The sequence below is a fragment of the Indicator indicator genome, chromosome 1, assembly GCF_027791375.1.
Source record: "Indicator indicator isolate 239-I01 chromosome 1, UM_Iind_1.1, whole genome shotgun sequence".
NCBI classification, from domain to species: domain Eukaryota; kingdom Metazoa; phylum Chordata; class Aves; order Piciformes; family Indicatoridae; genus Indicator; species Indicator indicator.
Genome location: NC_072010.1, coordinates 93007913 through 93029556, shown reverse-complemented (window position 1 = coordinate 93029556; position 21644 = coordinate 93007913). Strand labels below are relative to the sequence as shown.

The 21644-nt window shown below is 43.3% G+C and overlaps 1 protein-coding gene across 1 annotated transcript; it reads left to right on the top strand.

Moving 5' to 3' along the window:
* The first annotated feature begins 621 nt into the window (after positions 1-621).
* Positions 622-14153, top strand: USF3 (upstream transcription factor family member 3). Its single transcript, XM_054389694.1, has 5 exons — positions 622-674; positions 3076-3104; positions 4552-4634; positions 6102-6198; positions 7696-14153. Exons 1-5 carry the CDS (start codon positions 628-630, stop codon positions 14151-14153), a joined length of 6714 nt encoding a protein of 2237 aa, XP_054245669.1. The 5' UTR covers positions 622-627.
* The last annotated feature ends 7491 nt before the right edge of the window (positions 14154-21644 follow it).

Below are 21644 nucleotides of genomic sequence, written 5' to 3'. Positions count from 1 at the left end.
AAGCTGAGCACAAGTTTGGTGTCATTTATTAGGCCCTTATGTTTATATAACTCATAACTTTATTTGCAACTGTATTTTATATATCTGGGAACACAGGATGTCATTGTGGGTCATTTTAAAGTGTAAATTAATTCAATAGTAAGTAAGCTTTGTAATGTGCCACATTAATAGCACTCTAATTAATAAATTTCACTTAGAATTTGTGCTTTATTGAGCACTAGGAGTTGAATGCATGTTCAGTTAGAAAGGGCTAACCAAAGAGACTTCAGCTGCACCTCCTCCCATTCAAAACAATCATATGCTTTTAATTTTCCTTCTTTCTTTTCTGTAGCTGGGATTATAAATGGTTTTATGTTTCAAGTAATTGAGGAAATGGAAATGAGTTCATTATTGGTAGTGGTGGTTCACAAAGCACTCTGCTAGGTAACGTACTTCACCTATGATGCTCAGATGACCCTGCTGTTCTACATCAACGTGATGGACCTCTGCATACATTGTACTGTGGGACTGTCTTTATGGTCAAAGGCAGAATAACGTAGCAAATAACGTTGTGTGCTTTGAATTCAGAAGAGTGTAGAAGTTGCTAATTACTTCCACAATCTTCTTCAGGCTTTCTTCTCCGAAACCATGCCAGAGATGACAGAGAATGAGACACCTACTAAGAAGCAACATCGGTGAGTGTCGGTGGCTGTTTTGTAATTCTGTAGTCTGTGGTTATGTCACAGTTGTGAAATTTCTAGCTAAAACTTTGGTAATAAGGATGATGTCAAGACGTTCTGAGGGTTGACCAGGACTGATCCAAAGGTTTGGGAACTGTGTTCCAAAACTCCCTTGCTGAATTATTTGTTGAAGACATGCCTCCTTGGGCCACCTAAGCAACAGAGATTCTTTGATTATTGCAGTAACTGCTCCAGTGTGTATAAAGTTGTGTCATCACCTTAGTTAGAGTGCAGTGTATGCTACTGCAGAGAGTCCTGGTAGATACTTGGAGGTCACTATAGTCATTTTGGCAGAATAATTTAGACCTCTCCCTCAACTCTCAGTGGAATATGGATTTTGCGTCTCAAATCTCAGATGAAACACAGAGCACATCTTGAGTTTGTACAGCAACACTATGGCCCATATTTGCAGTCAAGTGACTTGGAGCTCATTAAAAGTTTTCCAGGTTTTTGTTCTTTTGTTGTTGATCTAATGCTTGATGGGCATGGGAATCATATAATGGTTTGGGTTGGAAGGGACCTCCAAAGGTCATCTAGTCCACCCCCCAAATCTTTCTCTCCCTATGTAAATTCAACATGTTATGCTAGGTGGATATGCAGGGTAAAAAAAGCTCAGAGAGCAAATTGATTTGTTCTATAGAAACGTTTTCAGTCTTCATGGATTTTATGACTCTTTCTTTCCCCGCTAATAGAGTATTTTGCATTCCGTATTGGTGATGGAAATCAAAGAGCAGCTGGGCCTCTCCAGCGCTTATATTCTTGTGCATTTAGGATACATGATCAGTTCTGACTGGCAGATGATTTTTTTGGATATAAGAAGAACTGTATTTTGCTGTAAAATTAGAAAGTATTTGAAGTGGTGGTTTACATGCATTCCTGTTTTGACGGTGCAAGTTTTTGATGGACATGAAGATTCATCACATCTTGAATTGTTGTAGAACACATGTGAAGGCTTCAGTTGCCATTTATTTGACTTGAAGGTGTTCATCATTAGGCATTATTTCTTAGTAAATGTCTCTAGGTCTGACCATCTGCAGTAACATTACTGTCTTGTAATTGTTGTCTAAATTACTCCAGATGCACAATGCTTCTGGTGAGTTACCAGAAATAAAAGTGTATCAACTCCAAGTGTAAAGGATACACGTCCCATAGTAACAACACATGTCATCCACATGTATCTGGCATTCTCACTTCAGATTCCTCGTTGCATCTGGACTGTGCTGTAAGGGTGGCAAAGGAGAGCATAAGATGCTACTCTGCTTTTTACATACTCTAGCCAAACATCTAGACTGGGAGTGTACTGCTGGACAGAAATCTTTTGAAAGATCTTTTTTTTTCTGAAATATTTCTTTTTCCGGAAAACACGTGCTTTGCTTTACTATATGTATTGGTTTAAGCTGGGAAGGGACAAAGGACAAGGCACGGGGGTCTCTCAGCCTTTCTTCATATGACAGATGTTCCAATCCCCTCAGGGTGCCCTGCACCGCACTCTATCCAGTAGTTCTTTGTCCTTCTTGAGCTGGGGTGCCCCGCTGGGTTATCTTGAATCTTAGGCTGTGCAGTGCTCAAGAATAAATGTTTGCTGCCCAACTGCAGCTTGCCAGACTTTTGACAGAGTAACCCTGGGGACAGGAGAGTCCAGGTTCTGGGACATGGAAACAACTGATTGCATCTTCCTAGGGAAGTTGTGGATTCTCCTACACTGGACAGTTTTGAGACTCAGCTTGGCAGGGTGTAGAGCCATCTCATTTATACTATTACCTAGAAAGGTTGGACCGGATGATCCTTGAGGTCCCTTCCAATCTGGCATTCTGTGATTCTATATTAATTCTGGTTTTAACACAAAGGAAACATGCTTGATACCAGATGGTATGATGTTTTAAGGCAACATGTCTGAGAAAACCTGTGTGTGGTATTATTTTTCTTTGATCCAATGAAAGTAAAAAGCAACGTTTCAAACACTTAACAACCTTGTTGCTCAGAAATAGAACTATTTTTTAAATATTTGGCCTTAGTGTAGGCCTTACCTTACACTAGATAGTGTAATAGTTGCTGAACAGAACAATGAAAATTCATCTCTGCCCTATAAATGACAGTAATCAAAATATTATGCTGTGCCTTGTTTTACCAAAATTGATTTGTCTGAACACAAATTAATTTTTGTTACAAACTATTCAATACCAAAGTCTAAGACAAATCCTTGTGGGTGTCACATCTGCTATGTTCTTGTTCACAGAGCAGAATGTAGTATTACTTAGTATTGTTATCTGTAATGGAAATAATAGAAGAAATACTTGTTTATGTGCAGATCTTTCTCCCTTCTGTTTCCCACCACTGTTTTCTCTGTGTTTCACAGAAAGAAAAACCGGGAGACACATAATGCAGGTAGGAACATTATGCCTTGTTGTTTGATCTGTAAAGAAGCACAAATTCTTTGAACTATTAAAATATACTTTGCGTATTTCTCCATGGAGAAGGTTCCTCTATAGGAGTTTAATATGCTAAAAAAAAGCAACCCACTCTACCAAATGCCTTCCTGTGCTCTTGCACAGAATATCTGTGCAGAAGGGTTTCTTGATTGGTCTCTAGTTTGCAGTTTTCCACAGCATAAGGTTATAGTAGGACACTTGTGTATGAAAGTAGGACCATTTCCTGGTCTTTCCAGTGCTAGTTGACTAAGAAGTAAACAACTTCAGTTGTGTTCGATTCTAAAGGAAAAAAGTGCATGGGCATTTATACACTAGTAATCACTACCTCTCTTAAGACTTAAGGAATAACCTCTTCATTTTGAGAGTTCTGGAGCACTGGACCAGCCTGCCCAAGGAGGCTGTGGAGTCTCCCTCTCTGAAGACTTTCAAAACCTGCTGGGACATGTTCCTGTGCAACTTGTGCCAGGTGAACCTGCTTTAGCAGGGGGGGTTGGACTAGATGATCTCTGGAAGTCCCTTCCAACCCTTAGCATTCTGTGATTCTGTAAAACAGTCAGATACCTGACCCAAGAAATTTACAGGTTCCCTGGATTAGAAATATTACTGTAATCTGTTCCTGAGGCAACCACTTGGATGTTGGCATCTTTGAAATTCTGTGTGAATACTGGCTGTGAGCTGCAGGAGTCATATCTCTTGTGCAGCAACTAGTCAGTGTCTAGTTTCAATGGCATCTTCTACAAGTAGCAGAAAGATGTACTGGGGAAGAAGTCTGGCAGGGTTTTGGCCTGATTTATCCTGAAATATTGATTCTAGTTCATAGCATCTTAGAATCATAGAATACATTGGGTTGGGAGGGACCTCTAAAGGTCATTTAGTCCAACTAGAGTTGGACTGCAGTAAGCAGGGACGTCCCCAACTAGATCAGGTTGCTCAGAGCTCCATCAAGCCTGGCTTTGAATGTCTCCAGGGCTGGGGCCTCCACCACCTCCCTGGGCAACCTGTTGCACCACCCTCACAGTAAAGAAATTATTCCTGATGTCCAATCTGTATCTACCTGTCTCTAGTTTACAACCACTGTCCCTCATCCTATTGCTACATGCCTTTATAAACAGTCCCTCCCCAGCTTTCTTGTAGGCACCCATTAGATACTGAAGGGCCTATATACGGTCTCCATGGCATCTTCTCTTCTCCAGGCTGAAGTATCCCAGCTCTCCCAGCCTGCCTTTGTCTTGAACATCCCAACCTTTTACAGGAATTTTTTTTCCTCTCTCAAGTTAGTGAGCATTCTAATACATCATGAAATAATCCATTTATGAGCCTTTACACTGGTATGAGTTTTGCTGCTGCTGCGCTAACTGCCAACTTGCCAACCAGATGTCACAGCACATACTGTTTTTGTTTAGTGGAAAGACATCGAAAGAAGAAGATTAATGCTGGGATAAACAGAATTGGAGAACTCATTCCCTGCTCTCCAGCACTTAAGCAGGTGAGTGTCTTTTCAGAGGTGCATACAAGCTTCCTGCAGAATGATCCTGTGTTTCATTGTCTGTAGAAATACAAATACTTATTTTGCTGTTTGTCTTAGGAAGAAGGCAAAACTGTCTGAATTAATATGCTCAAACATCTTACTATTTATAGGTATTAAAAATGTTATTTGTAATAGAATTCCTTTTGGAAGTGCAAGGTCACATGAATATGCACATTTTGAGCTTTTTATCTGAAGGTGTAAGGTATGAATGCTGAAGAAATGAAATAGTGTAAGTTGGACTTGTGACTGATTTTCTCTTCAGTTCATACATGCAATATTTTTGAGCAAGTGTAAGCCAAACAAATTTGTCCATAGGCACTTGGTTAGTTTGTTGGTATCTGTCTGCAGCTGATTCATAGAAAGGTCTCATTCAGGGTGCTGAACATTGGTAAGGACAGAAGGTAAAAATCTGCTGCCTGGCCTGTTACCTTGAGCAGATGGACAGCTGTTCACCCTTTCCTCTGTAGGAGGAGGGGCAGTCTAAGCAGAAGGAGGTTGTTTCTGGCCAGTGGATTGCTGGTTAGGTTGTGCAACTCCTGTTTGTCATTTTCTACTGATGCTGTTTAATGTAGTCTGTGATGCCTGAGTGGTGAAAGCTGTGGGTTAAGCAAGATCATCTTTTGGAATCATTCTCCAATCCCTTCTTTGCCTTTTCCTGGTGATCACCAAGTGTCCTATGATGCAGACAGAATTGCTTGCATGCTTCTTTTTGTCATCTTTCATATAATGAGATGAAAGCAATCCAGAAAGTGGAATAATAATAGTAATTTAAGAACATTGTCCTTGTGAAAGATCGGGTGAAACAAATGGTTTGAGGCTGATGCACAGAAGCACCTTTTTTGAGACAGAGCATTCTACAGCAGAGGCTGCTTCTGCAGAACAGTAAGAGAAGGAATTAGGAGATAAACGAGATTTTGCAGGAAGAATGAGCATAGTTTCATAAGGGAAGGATGGTGGAGGAGTTACGGCACATTTTGTCTTTTCATATTCTACAGGATATTAGTTTCAAAATTATGCATACCCCTCCCTTGGTAATTATTCTATGTTTGCTCCTTTCCTAATAAAATATTTACAATGCAGTATCTTGCAATTTCATGTGATGTATATGTTTATTACTGAACAAAAATTTTAGGCTGCTCAGCATACACTGCTTGCTGTTCAGGTTCTGTGGCCTTAGTGTCTTGCTTTGGGCATTGGGAAATGTCAGCTCCAGCACTAAAAATACTGTTCTGCAAAAATTCGTGGCATTTTAGGGTCAATATCACTCATGAAACCTGTGGCTCATCTTCAAAAAAAAATCCCACCATTCAGGTTAGCACATTTTTTAAAGTAAAGACCTCTTGAAGGCAAGTGCAATCTCATAATGAATGAGTCCACTAATGATAGACCTTTCTCCTAATTTTATGTGTATGTTTTCTTTTAAAGAGCAAGAACATGATCCTGGATCAGGCCTTTAAGTACATAACAGAAATGAAAAGGCAGAATGATGAGCTTCTGCTAAATGGAGGGAACAATGAACAGGGTAAGTACAGATGCTGCTGGAGGCTCTAAAATTTCCCATTTCCACTGTGTGGCTGTTAGTACTGACTGGCAGCAAAGCCTGGATCAACAAACTTGGGAATCCCAAGATATTATGCACATGCAGGAAAAATGCAGCTGCTTATACTGAAACAAGAAACCAAGAGAATTCTCAAGTGCCTGCTCTTGCACATAGCTATGGGATAATGAAGTAATTGCATTGTGGTATGAAATAATTACAGAACTTATGGGTGATGAGCAGCTGAAGGAACTGGGGTTTTTTACCCTGGAGAAAAGGAGGGTGAGGGGACACCTTCTTACTTTACAGCTCTCCAAAAGGAGGTTGTAGTGTTGTGGGTGTCTGACTCTTCTCCCTAGTAACAAGTGACAGGATGAGAGGAAATAGCCTCATGTTGCACCAGGGAAGGTTTAGGTTGGCTATTAGAAGAAACTTCTTGACTGAAAGGGTTTTCAAAGACTGGAAGGGGCTCCCCAAGGACATGGTTAAATCACCATCCCTGGAGGTATTTCAGAGATGCAGAGATGTGGTGCTGAGGGACATGGTTTAGCACCAGCCTTGGTAGAGTTAGATAATGGTTAGACTGGATAGTCTTGAAGATCTTTTCCAACCACAACAATTTAATGATTATTTAGTAAATTCTGTCCTGATTTATTCTACTGTAGTATTCTGGTATTTATTCTACCAGAGCAATTTCTGAGAAATTTCAGTTAGATTTTATTTTTCATCAAAAACATGGAGTTTCCTTCATGCATACAGCTATTTTTTCCCCCTCTCAAGTATTATAAAAGTGATAACATCCTATTATAATGCATCACATAACATTTTTTTGAACAGATGTGTAAAAATACAGTGATGTAGGTGTAACAGAAATAATCTCAAACCTGATATTGTGGTTTATGATTTTTATTTCTCCCCACAGAATGGAATCCTAAATAGCTTATCTCGTTGATATATTTAGGATTGAAAAAATGGGTGATTTTCCTAGTTAGGTGAGCAGTCTCTAAGTGCAGCACTGGTTTTTGTGGTTTCACATAAGTGCTTTGTATTTAATTTTGCATATCATTTTTAGAGGTAATGAAACTTGATTGCCCTGTAAAGCCATGAGATTATCAATTAATTAAAAAACGGGTTAGTGTTTACAGAGAAAAAGATAAATTAATGTGCTTGTCTTTCCTTCAGTAATTAAACAATTTGATTAGTGTTCATTTTCATCTGAGTTAATCCTGATGTTTTTTCTAACTACATAATTTGACCTGCTGTTGGTAACGGAATAATCTATAAAGTTCATTGCCTTTCCCCCTTGGCAGAGAGGGTTCTCAGGATAAGAGTCTTCATTTTTATGTTAACCATTTGAAAAAAGTGTGCATTATGAACAGCTTGTTTCAGTACTACATGGTGTTTACTCTCCTAATGATATGGCAACGTTACCTAGTCTTTGTGCTAGTGCTGATGTAATGGAGTGCTCCCACTCTTTTCTAGCTGAAGAGATAAAAAAACTCCGGAAACAGCTGGATGAACTGCAAAAAGAAAATGGGAGATACATCGAGCTACTGAAAGCAAATGATATTTGCCTGTATGATGACCCTACAATCCACTGGAAAGGAAATCTCAAAAACGCAAAGGTTTCTGTTGTTATTCCTGGTGATCAGGTTCAAAAGAACATCATTGTCTATTCAAATGGGAGTCAACCCAATGGAAATAACCAGGGAGCGTCTGTTCAGGGAATAACCTTTAATGTTGGTCATAATTTACAGAAGCAAACAGCCAATGTTGTGCCAGTCCAGAGAACTTGCAACCTAGTGACTCCTGTGACCATTTCTGGTATTTACCCCACAGAAAACAAGCCGTGGTCACAAAATACAGTTTCTCCACTGGCATCTGCTCAGACAGCTCCAGCAGGGAACGTTCTTGAGCTTTCCTCCCCAGAGAATGAGCGAGGCGTGCTCACTGCTGCTACTGCCAGCTTACAGAGCACGTCCCAATCCAGAACAGAACAGGAACTACAGTGTTCTTCAAGTAATGTACCACAGAATAAGCAAAATCTCCCCAAAAGTAAAAATGAAGAGGAGGGCACTAAACTAACAAAGAAAACGCTCTTGCCAGGAATCAGCCTTCCTTCCAATGCCTCCACAGAAGCCTCCCAAGTTCAACAGGTAAATGCAACTTGTACAAACAGACATAATTCTAGGAGTGACCTTCAGGAAAGCTCTGTCATTTCAACCACAGACGCAGCTTGTGTGCCATCTGCGAGAGCGTCTACTGCAGATAGTTTTTCCTCTGTAAATGTCCTCAAAAGTGCAGACTTGGTAAGCAGTGCTGGGACGCTCGTGAGTTGTGCAGTAGAAGGCGTTAAGGCTGCAATGGCAATAAGCACCCTGCCTGCCAGTCCCTTAGAGAACTGCTGGTCTTTTTCAGGCTCTTCAGGAGTTGGCACTTCAGACTTGAAAAACATGAGTAGCCTTACACGGATGCCTTCAGCTGGAAACACACAGACCACATGGACAACTTTGCAGCTAACAGGAAATACTGTTCAGCCTCTAAGCCAAACACCATCCAGTATAATGACTGCACTGTTAGAGCCAGTTAATGGTGCTGCTACTGTGTCTTCTGCTCACAGCAGGCCTTTGACTACGAGTATCAGTTTGAATACTTCTCTGCCTGGGGATGGTCAGGCAGCTGAGCAAATTGTAGTTACATTGCCCTCATGCCCACCCTTACCTATGCAGCCATTAATCAGCCAGCCACAGGTTAAAACTCAGGCTGCAGGAAATATCCTTCCATTGAACTCAGCTATGCAGGTGATTCACATGGCTCAGCCTGTCGCATCGGCTGTTACAGGAGCACCACCTAACCAGAATGTCATCATTCTCCAGCCTCCAAACCCTGCTCCGTGCCCTCCAATTGTGAGAGCAGAAGTTCCCAGCCAAAATGTTAGTCAGCAGATTGTAATTATACAAGCTGCTAATCAGCCACCTCTTCCCCTCCTCTCCGCTCAGCCTTCTGCTGCTGCTGTAAGAGTTCCTGTGAATGGGCCGACTGCAGTCGCCACCTCCATCAGCTCTGTCCAAAACACTGCTCTTCCACAGACTTTTGGAGGGAAGCACCTTGTCCATATATTACCAAGACCATCCTCCTTGCCGTCTTCTAGCTCTACCCAAACATTTTCAGTTACAGTGTCAAACCAACAGCACCCTCAAACTATCTCATTAAATGGGCAGCTTTTTGCGTTGCAGCCTGTGATATCTTCATCTGGAGCTTCAAATCAAGCCCCTATGCAAATTATTCAACCCACCACAAGTGAAGATCCAAATACCAATGTTGCCCTCAATACATTTGGTGCTTTAGCTAACCTCAATCAAAGCATATCACAAATGGCTGGACAGAGCTGCTTACACTTGTCTCTCAGCCACCCTACCAATCCCACAACTGTCAATAACCCCATTGCCACAGTCAACTGTGTGTCATTACCAACCTCTGTGGCATCTTCAGTACCGGCAGAGGTTTCAGTATTAACTAGCACATCTAATTCCATAAACGCTTCTCCCAAAAAAGCAGTTCCTGGCTTGCCCTCCAGTGCAAAATCAAAAAGGACTAACAAAAAGCCGAGTACAAAGAAACACCAAGCAGTCAGCAGTAAAGTGTCCTGCCCAACAGTTCCTTGCAAAGATGCTGGGAAGGTGGACTCTGCTCCTGTGGAAACGGTAGCAAAGCATTCAGATGGTGACAGGCTGCTTGAACACGCTCCAGCAGCGTCGCAGGCTTCGGTGGTGTCACAGGCAAGCAGCGTGGCACCACCAAGTGGGGTTGGTGTTTCTGGCTGTCATTCTAAAGAGACTGTGAGCCCTGAACAATCAGCCAAAACCCACTCTGCCCCTGAGCCCAGCTCAGCAGAGGTGCCTGCTTCCTTGCCACTGGAGTCCATCATGTCAGAGCAGCTGACACTCGTCCCGCCGAGTGCCAAAGATACTGCTCCCCTCCAGCAGCCTCAGGGACCTCAGAGCCAGCCACCAACCAGCTCTGCCTTGTCAGAGTCTCCCAAACCCTCTGATCCCCCCAGCACCTTAACATCCTCTTGTACAGAAGCACATTCTCAGGTTGCTGGGACAGCAGCAGCACAGAGCAGCACAGCAGGTCATACTTCCAAAGCCAGAACAGTTTCAGAGTCCTGCAACGTTGCACAGGATTCCTCAGTGGTAATGCAAGATACAGACTTGTTAGAAGGACAGGGTCTAACCAAAATGCTGTCTGATCTCACAAAAGCAAGAACTGTAGGAAAAACATCTTCATTTACTGTTCAGCAGGAGCATTCTAATTTTCCTGTGGAAAACTCTAAATCAGCAGAATCAAATGTTGATTTGCCTGAGAAGCAGGAACTCTTGCTAATGAACACGGAAGGTGATAGTCTCTCCCAGCATCACTCCTGCATTTCTGATCAGGAAGTAGTTAGTGCTTCCCTTATCGCTAGCAGACAGGCAGACTCCCCAATGTCAACCAGTTCTGGCAGCAGTCGAAGCTTCTCAGTTGCATCCATGTTACCAGATACCACCAGAGAAGATGTTACAAGCAGCACCTCAACCAGTACCTGTAACAGCTGCACGTTTTCAGAACAGACTGACATTGTAGCTCTTGCAGCAAGAGCTATTTTTGATCAGGAAAACCTTGAGAAAGGTGGAGGAGGAATACAGGTGAACATGAGGGATGCCATCTCTAAGTCAGCTGAGGTTGCACCATTGGAGAGAGAGCAACAGCCTTTTAAACCTCAACCAGTGAAAGAAAGCAATGCAGGGCCACTGGAAGCAGCAACAAACAAATTCAGTGCTCAGGATACAGTACAGACAAATGTTGATAGACAGGTTGAAAAGCCAAGCTGCTCCATAGGAGGTGTGGAAACATCAAGCACTTCTTTGCAGATTTCTGCTTCCCAGTCACCCAGCATAACCAGTTTAAGCGTGAATAACCTAATACACCAGAGTCGCATTGTCCACCCCCTTGTGAGTTGCTCGAGTTTAGCCCAGTCTTCAGAGCCAGCGAGTGTCCCTGCAACTGTGAGCCTCTCCCTTCCATCTAGCACATACGTCAATCAGTCTCCAGCACCTGCTATGATGAGTGACTATGCTCAGGAACAACTGAATGCTATCAGGGCAAGCACCATGCAGGCTCCCCAGCTGCAGGAATCGCATCTAAAGCAGCAGAACCACGAAGGTCGCAAAGACTCTGCCAAGCGCGCTGTTCAAGATGACCTTCTGCTCTCTACGGCCAAGAGGCCAAAGCAGTGCCAGACAACACCCATAAGGCTTGAAGGGATGGCACTGATGAACCGAACACCAGAGAGTATTGCCGAGCAAACACAAATGCTAGTCAGTCAGATTCCTCCTAATTCATCCAATTCAGTGGCATCAGTGAGTAATCAAGGGCACACCGATGGCCTTAACAGGTTATTCCCATCCAACAGCAACTTTGTGCCACCAGCTTTGAGACAAACTGAAGTTCAGTGCAGTTCTCAGCCATCAATTTCAGAGCAGCAAGGCCAGGCAGGGCAGCATTTGCAGCCAATTCAACATGTTCCTTCTCAAGGCATATCTCACCTCCACAGTAATCATCCATACTTAAAGCAGCAGCAGGCTGGTCAGTTAAGAGAAAGGCACCACTTGTATCAGCTGCAGCACCACATCACTCACGGGGAAAACTCAGTCCACTCTCAACCCCATGGTGTCCACCAACAGCGAACCATACAGCAGGAGGTGCAGATGCAAAAGAAACGAAATCTCATCCAGGGAACACAAGCCACGCAACTTTCTCTACAGCAAAAACACCATGGAAGTGACCAAACACGGCAAAAAGGTGGTCAGCCTCATCCTCACCACCAGCAAATGCAGCAACAGATGCAGCAACACTTTGGAGCTTCCCAGCCTGAAAAGAACTGTGAAAATCCTGCAACCAGCAGAAACCGTCATAACCACCCCCAGAGCCATATAAATCAGGATATTATGCATCAACAGCAACAAGAGGTTAGCAGCAGACAGCAAGGTTCAGCTTCTGAGCATGTGTCAGGGCACAATCAGATGCAAAGACTTATGACCTCAAGGGGCTTAGAGCAGCAAATGGTGTCCCAGGCAAGTATCGTAACCAGACCATCAGACATGACATGCACCCCTCACAGGCAGGAAAGAAACAGAGTTTCCAGCTACTCTGCTGAGGCACTCATTGGAAAGACGCCCTCTAATTCAGAACAGAGAATAGGACTCCCTCTTCAAGGCTCTAGGATTTCTGACCAGCTTGAAATGAGAAGCTATCTTGATGTTTCTAGAAATAAAGGGTTGGTGATTCATAATATGCAGGGCCGCATATCTGTCGACCACGCAGTTGGCTCAGACGTGCAGCGTCTTTCCGATTGTCAAACATTTAAGCCAGCTGGACCAAATCAACAACCAACGAGCAATTTCGATGTGCAGGCTTCAAGAAACAGTGAAATTGGTAATTCTGTGTCATCCCTCAGAAGCATGCAGTCGCAAGCGTTTCGGATTGGTCAAAACACTGGGCCATCCATAGAGAGACAGAAGAGATTGCCCTACCAGCCAGTGCAGGGTATTCCAACAGGAAACACCCTGCCACCAAGGGAAAATGAAAACACATGCCACCAAAGCTTTATGCAGAGTTTACTTGCCCCTCACCTTGGAGATCAAGTTAGTGGAAGCCAAAGATCAATCCCAGAACATCAAAGGAACACACAGTGTGGTGCCTCCTCCACAATTGAGTACAACTGTCCTCCAGCACGAGAAAGTGTCCACATCCGAAGAGATGGTGATGGCCAGAGCAGAGAGAGCTGTGACATGTCTATTGGTGCAATTAACACAAGGAACAGTTCTCTGACTATTCCGTTTTCAAGTTCTTCTTCCTCAGGAGATATTCAGGGTCGAAATACAAGCCCAAACATCTCTGTGCAGAAATCCAATCCCATGAGGATGACGGACAGTCATGGAACCAAGAGCCACATGAATCCGCCTGTTTCTAGCAACATGCATGGAGTTGTGAGGCCAAGTCACCCTCACCCTGCAGTTTCTCATGGAAATGGTGAGCAAGGGCCACCCTCTGTTCGTCAGCCAAATTCTTCAGTTACTCAGCGGTCGAGGCATCCTCTGCAAGATAGCGGAGGTTCTAAGATACGTCAGCCTGAAAGGAATCGATCTGGAAATCAAAGACATGGAAACGTCTTTGACCCGAGTCTTCCCCATCTTCCCCTCTCCACCAGCAGCAGTATGATCCTTGGGCGCCAGCAGTCTGCCATAGAAAAAAGAGGAAGCATCGTCCGATTTATGGCTGATGGCCCTCAAGTGTCTAATGACAATGCGGCCCCCGACCAACATACTCTCTCTCAGAATTTTGGATTCCCTTTCATTCCAGAGGGTGGCATGAATCCACCAATAAATGCCAATGCCTCTTTCATCCCACCAGTCACTCAGCCTAGTGCCACTCGGACACCAGCTCTAATCCCGGTGGATCCTCAGAATACGCTACCATCCTTCTACCCACCTTACTCTCCTGCCCACCCTACCCTTTCCAATGACATTTCTATCCCTTATTTTCCCAATCAAATGTTTCCTAACCCAAGCACAGAGAAGCCAAGTAGTGGAAGTCTGAACAACCGATTCGGATCCATTTTGTCTCCTCCCAGGCCTGTTGGCTTTGCTCAGCCAAGTTTTCCTTTGCTTCCAGATATGCCACCGATGCACATGACCAACACATCGCACTTATCCAATTTTAACTTGACATCTTTGTTTCCAGAAATAGCCACAGCTCTTCCTCCAGATGGTTCAGCAATGTCGCCTTTGCTTTCCATTGCAAACACATCTGCTTCAGATTCTTCCAAGCAGTCCTCAAACCGACCTGCCCACAATATAAGCCATATTCTAGGTCACGACTGCAGCTCTGCTGTGTGAAAACTAGTAGGCTGACTTTGAGTCCAATGTGTTGTTTATATACTTAAAGAAGAAAATGGATCTTGCTCACATCCCTGAAGAGACCATCCATAGCATCACTGTTTGTTTGCCTAAATGTATGTATAAAGATACTTCTGGTATTTATATACACACTGTATTTCCATCCACCTTACTAACTTTAAAGCACCAGTGCCTATAGCAATGCTTACTTACTAGTAAATGGTAAGGATGCAACATTGAAAGCTGTGCAAATATTGGTTGTTGATTTTCCAGCAATCAAGTTTGATGTCCTAATTGTTCCAGGGTAAGGGCCACCCTCTGTAATACCTGGATGTAAAGAAAGGAGGGGGAGCATCCATGTGGGAGACAGGAGACAAAGGCTACAGGTTTTGTTTTCTTTCTGATGCATTTAGCTGAACCTACACACGAACTTAAAGTGGCTTGGGTTTCTCTTTTTGCTTTGTGAAATACCTTCAGGAGCCTCAACACAAGTCAAGTCCGTGTTAACCCAGCATTAATTGATAAAGGCATTTGTTGTACAGCTTTTATCTGTTTGAAGCTTGTTGCATGCACTTGACATAAGGCTGACTTTACCTGGCAAAGATCATTATGTGTTTCCATGGTCAGCAATTAAAAACACCGGTTTAGAAAATGTAAGGTTTCTTTAACCCATGATGTTCTGTTTCTAAGAAGACTTTTTGGCTGGATCTGTTTGAACAACAACTTCAGTTACTGCTGAACTTGGTTGACATTTTAATGTAGCTTCAACTCCTCCTAGTGTAGTCAGCAGAGACAGCAATTGTGTTTATTGCCATTTCATTGTTCATATGCTGCAAGTTAACCTCAGGGTGGGTTTTGCACCTTGTTTAGCACCTTCTTAATGTCTTTGGGTTGGTTTTTTTCCCTTTTCTTTGGACCATGCTCAAAGAGCAGCTTTCTGACAGTGCAGCCCTTTGTTATACCAGGCAGCACACCTGCTGTGTGAGGCAGACTGAGCCCCTGGCATCTCACAAAATGCCTGGGGATCCCTGGAGGCACAGTTTTTACAAGACCTTGCTGACAGGATCTGGCCCAAGTTAGTATCAGTACTCTGCACTTAAATGCACCTTTTGTCTAAACCCGTAAGATTGTGGCTGGAGGAGGAAGGTGAATGTGTCAAGACTGAAGACAGCATTGTGATTTGATCACCACAAGCAAGGGGCGTGCCTCTGTATGTGTGTGAGAGATGGAGTGAATGTGCATCTCCAGTACTTCCACTCATTTTGATCTCATTTCTTTCAAAGCAAAGGGGAGAACTAGGTAAGTTTTATTTATTTAATGGCTCTGCAGTGTGCTTTTCTTCAAGCAAGGCAGAAATATTTGTCTTTTAATTTTTATGTGCTTGGAAATACCATTCTAATTTTGATTCCTCAAAGTAACAGTGTAATCTCAGGTTTTAGCCAGCTGGGGAGTGGCTAAAACTGCTCCAGGAGCCTCTTCTCTGGGCAGTGTACACTTGACATATTTGTGTGTTGCCCACCAGTGCATCATCTTGCTGCTGCTAGGGTCCTCTCTCAATTTCTTCCCCAAAGCCTCTCCTAGTGGGGGCATGGGGAGGAGCAGACTCCTTGGGATTTTATGTTTGGGGTTTTTGTTTGGGGTTTTGTTGTGGTTTTTTTCTTTGTTTTTCTTTGAAAGGCAGAAAAGGAAGATGTTGCTCTGTCTCCAATAACAGGACCCACAAAGATTTTTCCACAGCCTGACTGCCTCATTTCTGCTAAGTCCTTTTACCCTGATCCAAGAAAGCAGGGAAGCTTTAGCATTTAAAAAAAAAACAAAAACAACAAAAAAAAAGGCCTGTGCCTGTAGTCCATCCTGCTGTGGTCCCCACTCTTGTAACCTGGTGTCTGATATTCTTTCTGCAAAGTTAAGTAAAATGGTTCTGATTTAAATTGGGAATCGCTTCTTAAGTCAGATGGCACTTATCTTAGGACACTAAATCTAAATGGTGCATCAGTTCTCTGCATTTCTTAATAGATTGGATATTCACAGCACGGCAGCTTGTCTTGAGCTGCACTGTGAAATGGGCTGCCAGTGCACAGTGACCAACCGAATGGCAGCAACTGGCTTGTGCAGAGCTGGAGGGTTAGGAACGATAGTCAGTCCTCACCTCCAACCTGCCCTGCAGGTCTGGGTGTTACCTGGGGAGACTCTTGACCAGACCGATTCCTACACAGGAGTCTCGGAAGTGGTGGTGAAATGAGTTCCGTAAGGTTGAGTGGCTCTGTAGGGTGATAGAGGTAGAGGCATTGAATCTGCAGCTGTGATGTGTGCTGCTGTGTAGCTCATTGAGGTCTTTAAGAGGGAAGCACAAAAGCCATTCCTGCTCTCTTCAAATGGCACCATGTGCACAGTGGTGTATTTGGCTTTCAAGACAAAGTAGTGAAAAATTAAGCTCTGACTTCCAGGAATTCAGGATATAAAGATGATCATCTCACTCATCATTCCATACAGTACCACATTACTTTTCTCTGCCAGGAAAAGAAGTTTGTGGTGTCCTTGAAAACTGGAGCAAGCTTGTAAATTTATACAGACCAGTTGCAAGAGCTGAATGTTCCCATAGGTCCATGAAGCCTGACGGGAGTCTTCCATCTGGGAGTACCGAAGGAGCTAATGGATGTTATTGTAGGAGCCCTCTCAATCATCTGCCAAAGGCCTTGGGAGTCTATGGAGGTCCCTGCTGAGTAGAAGCTTGTCAGTGTTATTCCAGCATGAGGGAAGGTCCAGGGAACTACAGATCTGTTAGTCTAAGCTCTGTTCCTGGACAAATGACGAAGAAAGGCATTTAAAGAGTAGTTCAGTCCTAGTCAGCATAGGTTCACAAAGGGGAACTCCTGTCTTAATTTGATATACTTGTATGATAAGGTCACCTACCCAGTGGGTGAAAGGAAGGCAGTGGATGTAGTTCCCCTTTTTAGTAAGACTTTTGATGCTGACCCTCACAGCATCCTTCTGGACAAGTTGTCTAGCTGTGGGATTTGTGGCTTCATGATGTGCTGAGTGAAGACTTGGATGAAGGGCAAAGCTTAAAGGGTTGTAGTGAATGGGGCCACTTCTGGCTGGTGACTGGTCACCAGTGGTGTTTCTTGGGGCTTAATTCTAGGGCCAGTTCTGTTCAATATGCTTATCAATGATCTGGATGCAGGAATCTAATGCACCATTAGCAAGCCAAGAGGGCAAACTGCATCAAACACAGCACAAACAGCCAGTCAAAAGAGGTGATCATGCCACTGTGTAGCCTCACCTGGGATGCTGGGTGCAGTTCTGGGTCCTTGAATGCATCCAGAGAAGGGCAACAGAGCTGGTGAAATGGCTGGAAGGAAGGGCCTGTGAGGAGCAGCTAAAGCCTCTGGGCTTGTCTGGTTTGAAGAAAAGAAGGCTGAGGGCTTGCTCTCTACAGCTTCCTGAGGGGGAGAAGTGGAGGGGGAAGTGCTGTTCTCTTCTCTGTGGTACCCAGTGGTAGATAATGTGGGAATGGTTCAAAACTGCACCAGAGAAGGTTCAGACTGCACATTAGGAAGCATTTCTTTGCCAAAAGGGTGGTCACATTACAAAAGGCTACCTAGCAATGTGGTCAGTACCCTGCTCCTGGGGCATTTGGACAATGCTCTTAATACCATAACCTTCGGTCAGCCCTGAAGTGGTCAAGCAGTTGGAGGTTGAAGCTCCCTTCCAACTGAAATACCCCTGTTCTACTTTGTCCTATCTATTTATTCCTCCATATTGATTTCATTATCAATTTCACTGGTGTTATATTGTGGTTGAATGTGATCCTGAGTATCCACAATAGATGATGTCAGCTATGATTTTGTGGTTTGGTTTGTTGGGGTTTTTTTAATACTGTACCTCATTTTCTGAAGAGACACCATGTTGGTAGCTTTCATGTGCCCCTTGTCTGTTTACAAAGATGACCAAAAATACCAACCTAGTTCACAGGAGACCTGTGGTGCAGGTAGTGACAGCACAAGCATTTAGTGATACAAAGACTATTGCAGTTTTGGAGGAACTACAGTTTGGTGGTGTGTCACTCAAAAGTGATGACCATGTAATTCTCAGTCTTCTCTAGAGAAGTATCCCTGGCATTGCTGTGAACGAGCATGGTGATTTCTGCATAATTGCCATACCCCCTTGTTGTCCTTCTCAGGACTTTCTCTGAAGCCTGCTGAGAATGGAATGGAGAAATACCCTTTGGTTAGCCTCCCTGAGCATAGCTATTTCTGTCCAAAGTTCAACCACACAGCAGTAAGAGTCTTTTTGCATGCCATAAGTGATGCTAAATGATCCTCTGGCAGTGGTGTGCGATCAGGGAACAATGAAAAGAAGGTAGGCAGACCTAGCTGTGAGAGCTTCATATAAACACTCGTCCCAATTCTGCTATTTGCACTGCTGACACTTTAAGATCAGTTTAATCAAAAATTTGCTCTGTTGTGCAGTTCCTTTGCCCAACTGACTGTCCAAGATTGTCTTTCAAATGCTGAATCTGACCAGCTTCGAACATCTTCATGCTGATATGCCTTTAGGAGGAACAGTGGGTGGACAAAGAGAGGAAAAGAGGTGTTACGATTCACACCAAAAGAGACAAAATTGTGTGTTAAGTAATGTTTGTCAGTCTGTAATTATGAATTGGTTTTTGTTTGGTTTCCCTCTTCACCATAAACTACTCAGCCCTCCTGTACCACCTTGACCACGCTACTTGTGTTTAGCTTTGCAGGTCACTTTGTGCCACTGACAGGTCTGTTGTGTTACAGCTTCCAAGTGCTGGCCCTTTCCCAAGGCTATGGGATGGAGAGTGATTGCAACATCTTTGTCATTGAGTGGCAACTCTTTTTTCTTGCCCTTAACCACTGAAACGGCCTTAGGTATCAGGTTACTAAGATGCTAAAGAAGGCTCACCTTACCTCAGTCTGTGTTTGTTGGGGTTTAGCTCTGTGGTGGGCTTTGTTGTTTTTTGGTGGTGGTGGTGGTTGTTTTTATTTTTATTTTATTATTTGTGTGTAGGTTTGAAAACGAGGCTTAAGTTTTTCAGAGCAAATGATTCTGTTTTACTTGTCAAGATAATTCAACAGCTACATTTTCTTCAGCAAACATCTATGACTTTATCTTTTTCTTCTAAGAATTACCTAGCAATTAACAGTTCCTTTGTTTCTGGAGATCTATTTGTGAGTTTAATTGCAGTTTGTTAGTCCAAGAATGGCATTTTTCTCTTCCCTGATACTTTTTGAAGGTTACTTATACTAAGCAGGGGTTTGTTTTGGCTTTGAAGCTAGGAAAAATACCCAGTACTGCTTAATTTAGCCAAATAAGCAGCAGAAGGGAAATACTCACCACTACCTCTAAGCTGTTGTGCAGCTGTGGCTTTCAGCTTGCCCTAAATGACTTCAATGAGTTGTTTAGGGCTGGACTGTATGCATGGCAGGGTAGTCCTTGGTTAATCCCTTACAAAGCCTCCGAGAGTAAGTAGAATCAGAGAAAGCATGCAATAAAAGAGTAATGTCCTAACATTTATATACCTTTTCATCAAGAGAAAGGACTTCATTCAAGAACAGCGAAGGAAACAGAACGGAAGTGCTCTGAGCCAGGGCATGAGCCTTACTGGAATGTGTTTGCTAGCTCCTGCTCCCGGCTCCAGTCACTGTGCTGCTGCCCAGGTGGAAGGAAGAACACCTGTCTGGAAAAAAAAATCCAAATAGGCTGTGCTAGGACAGAGCCTCCTGAAGTTTTGCACAGACTTCCTACTGCACTTTAAAGACGTGCTGCTGCTGCTGCTGTGGTTGGTGACTAGTGCTGTAGCAGGAAACAAATCCTGTGGCAGGGCAACCGTAGAGAGCATGTCTGGAGAAAAGGAGTTGTTGCATTATTTCTGATCTCTTGTTATCCTTCCACCTTACTCAAAGGTTGCAGTCCTGGCTCAAGGACTTGGTCACAAAACTCACTGAGTCTGGATGGCTGAGTGTAGTCATCTCTGGTCTTTGTTACTCCCCAAATGAGTTTCATGCTCATCCTTTGGGTAACAATCTCACTTTGAGGGGAAAGACAGAATAGCATTAAATCTATTTATACCAAATTGGTAACATTGGTGTTGTTTTCTGAGACAGTGCTGTAAGGAGCTCCATTTTTGATCATAATGCAACCTCAGTTACCTACTACTACGGTTCCCTTCTCCCACTGACCCAGTGTGGGTAACTGCCCCACGGACAGAACATGCCAGTGCAGACACAGGTTTGCACGCTGAGGATGCTTCCAACCTCCTACCACCTCTCTGTCTCAAACCTCAGAGCACCAACACTTTATGCCCTGTAGTTATACTCAGCAAGTTATTCTGTGAACTTGGTGAAACACAGAGCAGAGAATTTTTGATGGTAACAATAACAAAACCATGGTCTCTCTGCTTAGCTACGCAGGAGCCATTTATTATTTGCTGATACCAAGTTTTATAAGATTATCTTCATTCCCTTTTTTTTTTTTTTAAAAAAAGGGGGCATTTCTTTCTGCTTTACCCAAAGTATTTTTACAAGGAGGTTTCCAAGTCTGCTCTTTTCTGCAATCACACATGCAAACCAAGCAAGCTCACAGCATGTCGTAGCCCTGTTCCTGCCTGCTCACTGTGAGAAGGGAAGCAAATATGGATTTCTGCCAGAGGAGATGATTAATCAAAGATACTGCTGCCCTCCACCCTGTAAATTATTTATATTCAGCCCAGAGTTTTCTGCTGCATGCTTCTGTTTTCTACAGCTGTAAATTACTTGGATACAGCCCAGTGGAAAGTCCTCACTATTTTGTAATGGGAAAACTAAAGGAACTCTGCAGTTGAAATCCATAATGAACAAACAGGAACATCACCTTCCAGCTGTAAATAAGATCGTGCTCCATTTATTTTGACATCTTTTTACAAATGTGTTGCATTCAGGTGTAAATATCCCAAACCATGATCTTGGTCAGAGTTCTGAGATTTCTATTGTTCGCTGTAACACTTTGTTTAATAGTTGTAATAATTATTTGTATAAACATGATAGTATTTTATTAAAAAAAGAAGAAAACTGCTCCTTGCATACTGTATTCTTGTTGGTAGGGCTCCTTTCCCCATGGAACAGCCACTCTTCAAGACAGGTAAAACCTGAAAGCTCTTTGTTTAGGACTGGGAATTTACAATTCTAGTTGGCCACTGGTGGATATTCTTTGCATATACCAGGAAGTGTGCACCACTTCACATGGATATAGAAAAACCATCTAATCCAGAAGAAACACACTCTGACAACGGAAGATGTCAATAACATGTGGCAGGTGCTGTCCCCTGGCAGGTGACAGTGCTCACTGGGGTAAGGTGCAGATTCAGCCTTATAAAATGCTTATCACGCACTGCTGTGATGGTTGTGAAGTGCACTAGGGAGTGCTTCTGTCACAGTGTTGTGGTTTAAGAGCTACCACGTGGGCAGGCAGAAACCCAAGCTCCCT